The 13747-nt window shown below is 40.0% G+C and overlaps 1 protein-coding gene across 1 annotated transcript; it reads right to left on the bottom strand.

Annotated features, from left to right (window-relative positions):
- Positions 1–6274: 6274 nt before the first annotated feature.
- On the bottom strand, positions 6275–9222 carry LOC133917360 (putative receptor protein kinase ZmPK1). The gene has a single exon (XM_062361267.1). The coding sequence runs from the start codon at positions 8966–8968 to the stop codon at positions 6578–6580; it is 2391 nt and encodes a 796-aa protein (XP_062217251.1). The 5' UTR covers positions 8969–9222; the 3' UTR covers positions 6275–6577.
- Positions 9223–13747: the final 4525 nt, after the last annotated feature.

Here is a 13747-nt window from a genome sequence, read left to right as displayed (position 1 = left end):
TACTACAGAAACAACATTTGGTACTACCTTCTTATCGTCGTTTCGCTAAGTTGTCTTTGGTTAGAATCTTCCAATTAAAAAGCAACCATAAGAACACTTTAATTTTAAGGGGACTTTTTAATTTCCAAATGTGCCTATTCTGAAATGACATGTTCATTAATCAATGTTCTGTACATCGATTGAAAGTGAAAATCTTTCGTGCTGATGTAGCGATCATTGAAACATATCCCGATTATCATTAAGCTTAATGAAAACAAGCTTAAAGATCAAATTGTTCCAGGCTAATAACTTATCTCCTGTAAGTATTCTTTGGAAAACAATGTTTAAAGGTATTGTCTTGAAAACTTCTTGTACAGTAACATTCTTCTTATAAGCAATGTGATATAAGGTAGGGTATTGATGCTTTAAAGAAGCTTAGCCTAACCAAACATCCTCCTAAAATCTTATCTGAGAAATATTTTGCAATTTAAAGGAGCCTAACGTCAAGAACTCTTGTTTGACTGACAACAAGCTAGTCCAGAACTGAGAATCCCCTGGCTTATCCTCCGCTTGCCCAATCATTTTATTATTAAGATATTTATTTTTCAGAAGGGTTTGCCACGTACCTTCTTCATTTTGTAATTTGAATAATCACTTGCTAAGCAGACATTTATTTTGCATTTCTAAGTAGAGGATTCTCATGCCCTCTTGATCCTTAGGTGTGCAAAGAACTCTCCACTTTTCAAGTCTATACTTCTTCTTTGCCCATCACATTGTCAAAAGAAACGAGAGCGATAATAATCTAATTTATTTAGAATTCCTCTAGGCATTTCCAAAAAAGAGAGAGTATAAACATCGTCAGATTGCTCAACACTGAATTAATAAGAACTAGGCGTCCCGCATAAGATAAATGCGTTCCTTTCCAACAACTTAATTTTCTTTGAAATCTTTCCTTGATTTCCTTCCAATCTCTATCCAACAACTTTTTGTGATGCATAGGAGTTCCTAAGTATTTAAAAGGGTATATACCAGAGTCACACCAAAAAAATTGTGAATATACATCTTCACAATCTTTAGCTTTACCATAACAAAATAGCTCACTTTTATGGAAATTTATTTTCAAGCCTGAATAGTGGTTCAAAAGCGCATAATAACAACTTCATATTTTTGTCTTGATCTAAATTATGATCCATAAAGAGAATTGTATTATCAGCATATTGTGGAATTGAGATACCGTTTTTCACAAGGTTGGGAATAACTCCTGTGACTTGTCCCTCCTCCTTAGCTTGTTCAATAAGAATGGCTAGCATATCCACAACCATATTGAATAAGATAGGAGATAAAGGATCACCCTGTCGAAGACCTTTTTGAGTTTGAAAGTAATGTCCTAGGTCATCATTTACTTTTATCCCTACACTACCTCCTGTAACCACCCTGTCAATCCAGGCACACCATTTAGATGAAAACCCTTCATGTGTAAGGTCTGTTGTAAAAAGGTCCACTTTACTTTGTCGTAGGCTTTCTCAAAGTCTAGCTTAAAGATAACTGCATCTAACTTCTTCCTATGCAATTCATGTATGGTTTCATGAAGGATCACCACCCATTTCATAATACATCTCCCTGGTAAAAATGCCGCTTGCATTGGTCGAATCACTTTTTGAGCTATAAGAGCAATCCTATTAGTTAGAACTTTAGTGAAAACCTTAAAACTAACATTTAAAAGGCAAATCGTCCTGTATTGCTGAATCTAAGTAGGTTCACTTCGCTTAGGTAGCAAGGTAATGATACTGAAGTTTAAGCTAAAAAGATTCAAATTACCAGAATGGAGTTTATTGAACAACATCATAAGACCCCCCTTAATAAGTTCCCAAAAAGTTTGATAAAACTCCATAGGGAAGCCATTCGGACCTGGTGCTTTATTAGACTCCATTTGAAAAATTGCCTCTTTCACTTCTTTTTCGGTGAACCATGCTGTTGACATTTCATTTTCAAGATCTGAAACTTGAGGAATATCAACCCAACGTGTTTCATCCATGGAGAATTGGCTCTCCTCAAATGGACCAAAAAAACCATTGTAATACTTTGTGATATAAGCTTTCATGTTTTCATTACCTTCAATTATACCATCCTCTTGTTCAAGCTTGAAAAAAACGAGTTTTTCTATGCCGACCATTTGCTACCAGCTGAAAATATTTCTTGTTATCATCGCCCTTAAGCAACTTTGTTGTTTTCGAGCGTTGGAGCCATTTAATCTCCTCCTCTCTCAACAACTGAGCTAGTCTGGCCTTTAGTTGATGCTTAAGTTCTAGCTCATGTGGTTGTAACAAATAAACCTCGGCTTTCTTATCTAAAGAGTCTATCTTTTCTACTAAGTCTTTTTTCTCTTTTCTAAGCACCCCCAAATAATTTTTAGCCCAACATCTCAAGTATCGCCTGAGCTTTCTAATTTTACTCTGCCACCGCTCTAAAGGAGTGTGGCCCTTAGTTTCCCGTCTCCACACATTAGCAACCATAGCACATAAGCCATCTATAGCTAACCAGCTTAATTCGAATATGAACAACAGCTGGTTTCCAATATAAGCAGCCTCCCCTGTGTTTAGAAGCAAAGGCGTACGGTCTGAAATCTCTTTGGTTAAAGCTTGAACCGTTGCCAGAGGGTATTTTTGTTCCAATTATGTACTTGTTAAGATTCGATCTAGCTTTTCGTATGTAGGGACTTCCCTATCATTCGCCCAAGTGAAACATCGACATGATAACTCAAACTCCATTAAATCCAAACTATCAATTATAGCATTAAATTAAAAAGGTATCTATTATCAAATCTGTTTTTGTTCTTTTCATAAGGGTTTCTAATAATATTAAAATCCCCACCTACTAACATCGGTAACTTTTCAATACTACAGGAATGCACTAGTTCTGTTAAAAAGTTATCTTTGTATTAACTTCATGCTGCTGATGTAGATCTATGGAAAAAATTGTGTTAACATTTTTTTACTGTTTGCTTCTATCTACATATTGATAACAGGACAGGGACATCAGGCACGAAAATAACAAGTCAAGGAAGGTCATGCACCAAAGAGTGTCAAAGCACCAGGTATGCTGCAGAAACCAACGAACAGGTTGCTCCTGCTGGCAACCCCACTGAGGTCCAAGACGTCCCAACCCAACACACCCAGGACCATGAGGCTGTTCCTGCTTGCTGTCCTAATGAGATGCAGGATAACCCAATCCAGCATACTCCAGACCAACTTGAAATCCATACTATGGTCTGTGATCTTGATGATCATGTGACATCTATATCCAGCAGGGATGCAGTGGAACACAATCTTGTCCACTCAGCTTCACCTGATGCGCATAGGGGTAACCATACACATGCAGATACAGTAAAAAATGATAGAGAACCCAGTGGAGCAAACACTGATGGGAAAATGTCCAGGTTAGCCTATGATGCAGAGAACTGCACACCAGATATTCAAATATCTGAAAACCACATGGAATCTGTTCAACATATGAATGATTTACAAAAGGCAGGGAATTTTATTGCATCCTCAGCTAGTACTGTAATACAGGAATACCATGGAACATTGTTTTTTCTGAAGGTCATGGTGATAATGAGTTGAAGACGAATAATTCTCTGAATTGATGGTCAACATCAAGATAGCATGCAGAATCTTTCAGTTCTGAAATCTTCATGTCTCTACAAATGTTGCTCTGCATGCTTCCGTGCTGTTTATAAGATGGTTCATGTTATTCTTTCAAATTCTCTAAGGCCTAATATTCATTGCTTAACAGTTTATGACATGTATGACATTCTCTCATCATGGTCCTTGAATCTATTAGCAACTATTAGAAAATGTTATAGCTCTCAAGATGTGGTTAGCTGTGAAGAAAATCTTGGAAAAATGCACAATCAAGAAACCCACTTAGAGCATTGTGCTTGCCAGAGTTGTGATGTTACTCTTCTTTCAAGGGAGTGCATGTGCCATTTGGAAAGCAATGAGGATGCTGAAACTGCAAATACGGATTGTCATCTCTATTTGGACAAAAGTTAAGTTTTTTCTATAAAGATGGCGTATGGATGCCATCAGATCTCACTGCAGAAACCGAACTTCATTGCAGCTTCAGGAGATTATGCGTTTGCTCAATATTAGGAACAATTTCTATGTTCAGTCAGATCTCCAGTTGATGAGATCGTCTGATGCAGATAGAAAAGTACAAAGAATACTATGATGCTCTAGGCGCCGCAGTTCTTATTTTTTCCCTGAGTTGTCCCACCTCCAGTGTTGCACATACCACAAGATGATCAGGTCATCTTCTTTTTCATGGGATTCATTTGTTTCCCTATGGTAGCTGCTGGTCCATTTGAATTTATCACCCTTGATGCAACTTTTGAGCTAGCTTTTTTTTTGGCAAATAAATTGCCTTTAGCTGCTATGGTCAGTAGTGGAATGCTGGCTCATGTAGTTGTTCCGTGACCTGGATATTTGAAGAGAAGCTAAGTTACTCATCTTCTGTTTTCAGTGAAGTGGCTCTGTGTAGCATGGACTGCTGCTACTGCTGGAATCTGTACAACTAGCTGATAAGTGATACCTTTTCATTTCTCACTGTATTATGTATTATAGCTCAATTAAACGATCAAGTCGAAACAAGATTGAATACTTATAGCGTTTTTTATTTGTACCTTCATGCTGGTCACGGGTATGCTTTCTAATGAGCAACTAACATTCGGCAGATGTCTCTTCATAGCTATGAGCATGCTGTTATTTATATGCATGAGGTTGAAATAATATTTTGTAATTGCTTCGTGGAATGTACACAAGTTTTTGATAGAGGCAATTATTAGCAAAGGAAACAAATTTCTAATTGATGTTGTTTGTTGTAATTACTTTTAATTCTAACCTTTTCCTTTCTAGAAAATGATACGAATAAAGCAGTGAGCTTTAGATGTGAATTGTAAACTTTATCTAGATGTTTAAAGCTTTAGTGGATTATTGAATTCATATACTAATTTGTTTCAGTAGATATCTAGTTCTCTCTGATATTTGCACTGTAAAACAAGCAGTGTTTACTTGGTTTCCCGTGGAAATCTGTAGGAGGGCTAGGTGACATATTAAGCAAGTGGTAAACTATTTCCAACTTCTGGGCTTCTGACACAACCATTGCCATGCTATGAATTGATTGGATCAAGGCGTGGCCATGGTTTATGAGTAGCAATGATATTCTTTGTTGGACTAGGGTTAGCAGTGTCCGAACCAGAAATTTTACCTTATGGAACATTCTTTGTTGGCTATGGAATCTAATTCCTTTGTTTCGGCAGTAGCATCTGTACTTCATAGATTTGTCTTGAAGGGCATCACACAGACAGCCAAATCTTCTGAATCAGACCAGTTAATTCGAAGCCTATCTCTTCCCAGGCAATGAGGATTTATGGGAGGTGAATGAAGCAAACAGTATCCAGGTGGGGTATCAAAGTGTGTAGCAATAGCTTGTGCCTTGTTGACACTTAAAGCGCGTTGTGAAACAAACTAATGTGTAATGCCTTGATTCCACTCTCAAGGTTATCACTGCCTCTTATGTCTTTTCCAAGTCTTGCTCCTTCCATCTTTTTACCAGCAGGATGCCTCATACTGTTCATAGGGTGTGGTACAACACCAACCGGTGAGTGTGGAACTGTGGATTGCTTATAACAGTAACGCTACTCATACTGCTGCGTGGCAGTTTCGAGTTAACTGACCTTGTGTGTATATTTTTATACATTGTATACCTCATTAGAATAATGAATAGTATAATTTTTAAGAGTATGAGAAGGAAGAGAGTTCAAGTGGCGGCATCTAAAAATATTATATGTGGCATGGGTTTCTAGGAAGGCACATATAAGATGATTAATTCTATATCATTTTCAAGTTTTGGCAGATCTATGCAGCCTTTTCAAGACACAGAAGGTTGGAGCTATATGTTTGCAGGGGTTTTTTGGTTAAACTTTTTTAAAAATATGCCATATGTTGAGCATGCCAATGATATTTGGTGTTAAAGTGTTGCCATGAGAAGAGTTCTCCAAATGCAAGTAAGTTTTTGGCTCACCGTTTCAGTGGTTTATTGAATATGAAGAAATATTTATTAATTGAATTCTTTTTGTGTTTTTTAGCTGAAGTTTCAAAATCATTATAGAAGAAATTACCATATAAAAGAGGTTCTAGTGATTGTCCTTGAGTGCACAATGATGTTCTTTGCATTGTTCTACCTATTTTCCTGAAGAGCCATACATTTCCACGCGAAAACCAGAACAGCAACAAGATGACAAAATGGCATAAAAGGACTTATCGCACATACATAAAGAAATGTTTACAGCTCTTCACATAAGGTATTCTATACGAGCCCCTCAGGATGCCAAACACGATTTCATAAAAAAAGCAAGTAGAAAATCTGAAGAATACTTCTAATGTTTCCACTTCATATGGTAAGGAACATTATATACAAAATGACATTGCTGTTTCTCTTTTAAGAGTTGTGTGGGCAATTCACTCTAAGAGTGGCGTGGGCAATTCACTAGGACTTTTCAGTCTGTATTCTTGCTTCTAGTTCTTTTGGATATAGGTCATCAAAAGTATGCTGGGTGATTATCTTCATCATCGTACACCATGAGGTCTTTTGCAATTTGATCCATTGTTGGCCTTTTGCTTCTTTCTTCAAGACATGAAACAGCTATTTTCACCATCATCGTTGCTTGCTCATGATTGAAACGCCCTTTGAGTCTAGCATCCACTATATCCAGGTCATCCTCCCTAACGAGCCTCTGTTTAACTTCCTGAACAAACTGCATGAAGTCCATCTCTTCTTCATCTATTGTTATCCCACTAGAAACCCTGCTCCCAGTCACAATCTCCAGAAGCACAACTCCGTAGCTGTAAACATCGACCTTTGCATTGATAGGCAAATTCATTGCCCATTCTGGTGCCATGTAGCCCATTGTGCCTCTCATATGAGTGAAACTGAAGCTAGAACTGCTTCTCTTTGAAAGCTTGGACAGTCCAAAGTCTGCTATCTTGCCTTCGAAATCTCGGGTCAGCAGTATGTTTTCTGGTTTTACATCACAATGGACAACCCATTCCAGACATTCATGATGGAGGTAAGCAAGGCCTCTTGCTGTTCCCAAGGCAATCTTGAATCGTTGGCTCCATGATAGCAATCTTTCAGTGCCCCTGTCATAAAAAAGGTACTTGTCCAATGACTTGTTTTCCACATACTCATACACTAATAACCTATGTTTGCCTTCTGAGCAAAATCCCCACATTCTGACCAGATTTATATGATTGATCCTCCCAATTAAAGTCACTTCTGCCCAAAATTCCTCTTCACCTTGTCTAACATGTGTAAGCTTCTTTACTGCCACCACCCTCTTGTCTCCAAGTATTCCTCTGTAAACTGTACCACTGCCACCTTTTCCTAGTTCTTCTTTAAATTTACCTGTTGCTTCCACCAACTCACGGTATGTAAATCTCCTGAACTGGCTTGTTATCATTCTGTAACCTTCCTCCATCGACTTGGGTATGTCATACATTTTGAAAAGAAAGTACCACCCTGTTAGGATGAAAAGCAGCTCAATCGCCCCTAATATAGCAGCAAAGACATAGAAGTATATCCAGTTTATGTTGTCAGAATTTTTCATGTATGCATCTTCGGATACTATCATAATCTTGTCATTCTTTGGGCTGCAGGTAAGACCAGAATGTTTGGAGGCCGAAGATGTTGAAGCGACCTTCTTAGGAAGTTTGATATAGTTGTCTCCGGGAAAATATGGATAAACCTGGCCATTGTACTGCCGATCTTTAGTGTAACATAGACCATCTCCAGCTTTGTATGTGTAAGATAAGCACAAGCAGCTGTCCAAGCATATCTGCATGCATTCTTTGAGTGAGATTGACTTGTTTGAACTCAGGTCAAAGCCATAAAAGTCACCATGGGAAATCTTGATGAATGTAAAATCCCCTCGTGGTTGCCCACAGCTGACGCTGAATGTTGGCCTGCATCCTTTATTCCAGTTCTTCGGATCAGTCATCTCGTATCCTGGAGGACAAGTGCATCTGAGACCCTGTGACTGTGAGTACTCACAAATTCCATTTATTCCACATAACCCATGCACATAGCACATCTGCTGTACAGCCTCCCCTGTGACAGTCCAGTTACCATTTGATGCATTCAAGCTGTACATTCTGAAGTTGCCATCATAATCGATGGTGATCCTTCTCTTGATCCCGAATCCTGAATCTGAAGCTGTCATTCTGAATCCATCGCTTGACAGGAAATTGCCCTTGTCATCCAGAACTGCTATCTTGCTGCTGTTGAATCTAGTCCGGCCATTTTGCAGCGCATTGTAATCTGGACTTGGCCAGTATATGCTTGTGATGTCTGGTCCATTATACAGGAGCCGTAAGACGTTGTCATTGTCGAAATAGAGGAGATGATAGCCAGATTGAGAGACCAACCTCGATTCTCTTGTCAGACGCTGTGAAGGAAGCAAGGTGTCAGTCGGTGAATCGAAGCTCTGCCATACTACCTTATCAGTGGAGGCCCTGACCACAAGGTTGCCGCTGTTGAGGAGAGCTACTGTGGTGTGCTTTCCCCAACTTGTCCTGCTCTCCCACACTGTGGAGCCATTGACATCTGTAAGGAGCAAGTTACCTTCGCGGTTCAAGGAGATCTTGGAGCCATGGCTATTTACCGGAGAGCCAGGGTTTGCTGTCCAGACAACAGTCTTGTCAGCGGCATGGGTGAACCAGATGGAGAAGTAACAGGCGTTTGTGCCTTCTCCAGATGAGTAGAAGCCGCAGGAGAAGGTCGTGTCTGGAGAGACGAGGAAGATCTCCCCGTGATCTGCTTGCATGGATGAATCTGTGCTAATGGTCTGCCATGGGGATGCACGAGAGCACAACAAAACCGAGAGGAAGGAAAGAAAGATTGGATAGAGGAACCTGTGCTTACTGTCTGCCATATTTTCTGGTTCTTGAGGGTGATGACGGGAAGAAAGAGATTCGGCTTCTTAATGTAGGCTTGTGCCCAGTGGGGCTCTTCAATAATTCCAGCCTGTTTTGCCACTGTTGTGTCCAACTACCCATCGGTTTCGACTGGAAGACGCCACCGAAGTTAAATTCGTCTGGTTCTGCAGATATACTATGAGCATCTACAGTATTACTTTACTCGTGTGAGGTGTCCTTATTGAGCATCTGCCATATACAAAAAAATTTCCATGTGATCTGGACTATTAAATTGCTGGATTCATGACTTAATGAACAACCTTCTCCTTTTATTTTCTTATGGATAGAAAGAGTGGCCATTCTTTCTGTAGGTAGGAGGTCCCTTTTCAGAACCCAACCGAAAGAATATCCACCGAATATCATGTGGCTTTCATCCGTGGTCCAACAAAAGCTATGCCCAACTCAGGAGGGAGATTTCTCTCGTACGAATACACTGGAAAATGAATGGCATACCGCTTACAGCTCTGCTAAATGAATGAAGTTGTCAAATTTGTTTTTGAAACATCAAACTGAACTGTTTGTTTATTCATTGATTTTTTGCACATCCCCACGGTGTAATACATAATAATATTTCTATAGCTCATGGTTCTATGTGATTATCTGATCAACATCATATCATATTCATGTTTGATTTGTTTATCTAAGGGTCGGATGCATGAGACCCTGGGTTCCCTAGTCACTATTTTTGACTAGCAAGTGGGAACAAGTGGCAAGCGAAGACTCATATGACCTGTGCCGTACTTTGGTATATTTTTGTTTGCTTTTTTACCCTCGTATCTTACTTTCGTGATAGATACACTTCCTTAATTATAAAGACTAGTTTTTGAGCGTACATCTATTATACAGACAGTGCACACGCTGCAACGGTCGTCGGATTGCGATCGACACTCCACTCGCACCCACGTTTAATTTTGGGTGATTGACAACACACATGATAAAACTTGATTGTACCACACCAACCCCTCTCTCTACTCGCACCTTCTCCCTCCCGATTGCCATCTCTGTCCTCTCCCTCCCCACTTGCCGGTGGGTGGCTTCTCCCTTCCTCCCATCGATCTCTCCCTCACACATGTGCCCCCTCCCCCTCCCTCCCCACAGTAGGCCATGGCCCCTCCCGTCGGATATGAGCAACCACTCGCCAAATCTGCTAAGGCGAGGTCAGCCAAGAGCGCACAGAGGCAGAGGCCGAGTGTGTTGGTGTGCGGCTCGACGAGAAGGTATGTTGCACACCAAATCTGGCTTGGTCTGAGACACCGCCTATCATTGAATTTGTGGATGAGAAGTTCGTGGTCACCGTCGCATCTTCGTCGAGCTCGTCACCATTGTCTTCACCAATGCACACGCTCTTCTGATTCCAGTGCCACCGTCGTGGGTTTCGCCTGTAGCATGTCAGCCAGAGCTCTTTGCTGCGCATAGGCTTACTGTGGGGGTGCCATCTGGCGGCAGAGTTGGCTCATTGCCACTGTAAAGGTGTGTATACAACTTGCTTACCGGATTGCATATATGTGCTCCTGAACCTACAACAATTTGCCTCTTTAATGCTTCATTGACAAACAAAATTATTCAAATTGCTTTTTAATTTTGTTTACAGTTGTACCAATATGCCTATATACTATAAATTTGCCTAGCAAAAATATGTCAAAATGCTTTTAAATTCTATTTCCAGTTCTACTAATATTTCTTTATCAAAGTCACGTAATTTGCCTACATATGTTATGTTGATTTGGTTTTCAATATTAAATTAAGATGCCTTTGTTTTTCGGAAGAAACAATTTTTGGTTTGATTTGCTCATACATAGTTAATTTTTGCATCTTGATTTGTTCTGCCTTTGTGTCTTATGCATTTGCATTTGTAAATTGACACAATTTTGCACATTTTTTGTTTCACACAAAGCGCTTTGATTTTTGTTTAAAACATTGAGCAGATTTATCTTACTTTGCCTTTACATTGTTTCTAGTTTTCTTTCTGAATCCAATCTAATTTGCCTACAGTATTTAACAAAATTGCTTTTATGTATCAGGATGAATAAGGGAAGTACATATAGCCTTCCCACGCGCACGGACACGCCTTGATAAGATTCCCTTCTCTACCGCATAAATGAAAAATATCCAGAAATAGAAAGAGAGGAGTGTTCAGACAATTTTTCCAAAAGTAGGCGTGCATGCTATATAACATATTACTATAGCATGCACGCTCGATGTCATCAAAGATTCTAACCGCGTTTGATTGTTGCAAAAGGAACCCAATTTTTACACCTCTTGACTGGGTACAAATGTAGCATCTGCTCGAACAAACACACACAACATACACCACACCACACACCCAACACATACACACATACCTACATCTATAAGAAGCAAAGCGTCTTTCTAGGAATCGACGAAACCAGCCGGTTCCGTAGGTAATGGGCACGTCACGCGACGAAACCAGCCGGTTCCGTAGGTAACAGGCACGTCACGATCCCCTTTTAGCTCAACGCACGAGACGCAGATCTGAAATTTAAACGGGAAAAATCCCGATGCAAACCCGCGTCGAGCAATGCTCGAACACGCGCTGGCTCGGGCATACGCGCCGTCCTTGCCAACCGAGCTGTATAGTCTTTGCCTGGCTCGGGCATACGCGCCGACGCTCGGATGCGGAACCCGATTTGTATAGTTGGTTGTATAGTCTTTGCCTGAGCATAATTTTTAGTCAATCGTATCGAAGCCATTGGCGAGCTGAACTGATTGTGTGTCACTTGACGTTCTATGGACACGGTATCTGTCTTTTATGCTGCGAACCACATGATCAAAGAAAAGCGCCTATGGCAGTTGCTCCTGTCTGTTGAGAAAGGATATCTTCCAAAGGAACAGGACATCCATTGGACATGTATAAACCCTAAACGTCATCATTTTTATTTGTTAAACGCATATTTTTAGTTAGCTTTAAAATTTGAAAATGTCTCTATAGGTTCGATTTTATTATTGCAATATTAATTATCTGTGAACTTATGCCATTTTTAATTACGGATAGAATCTGTCTTACATCACCCCCTTGTACAACAACTTTTTCTTCAAATGGAATTGAATTAGCTTATGGATTTTTCTGGCTTGGTTGATCCTGCCAGTAGTCATATGCTTGTCTCAAAGATTGAGCCATGCATGTGCAAATATGAACTAATTTGAACTATGAAACTGCGAATAGTTCGTTAAATTAGTTATAGTTTGTTTGATGGTACGTGCTACTCGGATAACTGTAGTAATTCTAGAGCTAAAATGTACAACAAACCCTGACTTCTGGTAGGGGAGCGTTGTTAAACGAAGAATTGATCTGGTCAGCTACTCCTAGTCTTCAGGCTAAGATAGTTGGGCTTAACGTCATGTAGCTCTTCTCTCCTTATGAGAAACCAAGTTGAAATGTACATTGGTTTATATGTGATAAGTGATTGACAAGGTTGTTGATTTGATTTGTCAAGTTTTGGATTGTTTAAGCTTGGTTTGAGCATTTTGATTATGGTATAATTGGAGTTGGAGTTGGAGAAATATGTTTGCTTGTCTCATGATGTGCAGGTGACGGATGTAACTTGACGGTCGACGGCAGGTGATCAGGACTAAGTAGGTGCTTGGTGTCGGATGGTCAAGGAGGCTGGATAGAGTTAAGGGTGATCCTAGTTGTACACGTGGAGGTCAAGCAAAACATGAAACAGAGGATAAATACAACGTGTTGATAAAGGCAAGTGAAAGGGATGCCAGTACAAGTAACAAGGTGACCCGAGGGATCGGGAGCGGGCACGACTTGTCGGTGGTCAGGATCGCAAGATGAAGTACATATATCGATATCAGAGCACTTCCTTAAGGTGTAAGCAAGTGGCAAGTCATGCTTTAAGAAGCGTGCTGAGGGTTTCATAGTTGGGGCTCAAAACCGTAGGAGGATTGGAGGAGTATGTGACACCATCGTGAAGCTTACGTTGAGTCGAAGCTAAGTCGTGAAGACGGCGTGGTCGTTCGATGGACGGAGCAAGAAATGGACCAAAATACCTTCGGTGGTAGGTATGAGTGTACTACAAGAGAGGGGTATTTTGGTAATAAGCTAGAAAACTTAGATGTCAAGTTTTCTAGACTGATAAATAGAGGGGTAGGACTATGAGAGAGTTTGAATCAACCACTTGAGCCCCTTGTACCACCTATTTGAGAGTCTAGTGCTAGGGTTTTAGAGCAGAAAAATGATAAGTGCTTAGCTTATGTAATATGTGTGAGTTTTGAGAAGAAATTCTTTATAATTTGCCTAAAATATGGCTGATCTTTTTGAGTAATGAAGTTTACGTTTTAGCATATACTTGAATTCCCTTCCTTCTAGTTTGTCTCTATTGGTTCCCTTATTTTTTTGCATGTTTTTTTATCTCGGTTGCGATTTTTATTTTCGTGCTTGAGCTGAATTTTTCTACCTTGTTGGAGTTAATCTTTTAGTTGCTAGAGGCATAAAATTCACGTACAAAAGTACACAATTGGGTATTGAATTCCTTTGCTTCTAATCCATCAACTTGGAGATTTTCTTCACCCGGTGATCATCTCCTTAAGTTTTTGGTGTTTCTCCAAAAGATCCAATTTTTGTGTGGGGTTGAGTCATGGATTAGTTTGCTATGGAACCTAGGGTTCGATTCCAACCATAAGACCCACCTTTTGTTGGATTCTTAAATTTGGTTTTTGAATCAGAACTTTAGGTTGAGCCTGAATTTCTGCTGTGTTGCTCTTTATGA

Source organism: Phragmites australis, chromosome 1, assembly GCF_958298935.1.
Source record: "Phragmites australis chromosome 1, lpPhrAust1.1, whole genome shotgun sequence".
NCBI classification, from domain to species: Eukaryota; Viridiplantae; Streptophyta; class Magnoliopsida; order Poales; family Poaceae; genus Phragmites; species Phragmites australis.
This window is presented reverse-complemented; position numbering and strand designations above follow the sequence as displayed.

What these genes read in the sequence shown, in the direction of transcription:
- LOC133917360 (XM_062361267.1), bottom strand. Translation starts at nt 8,968, where the DNA reads ATGGCAGACAGTAAGCACAGGTTCCTCTATCCAATCTTTCTTTCCTTC.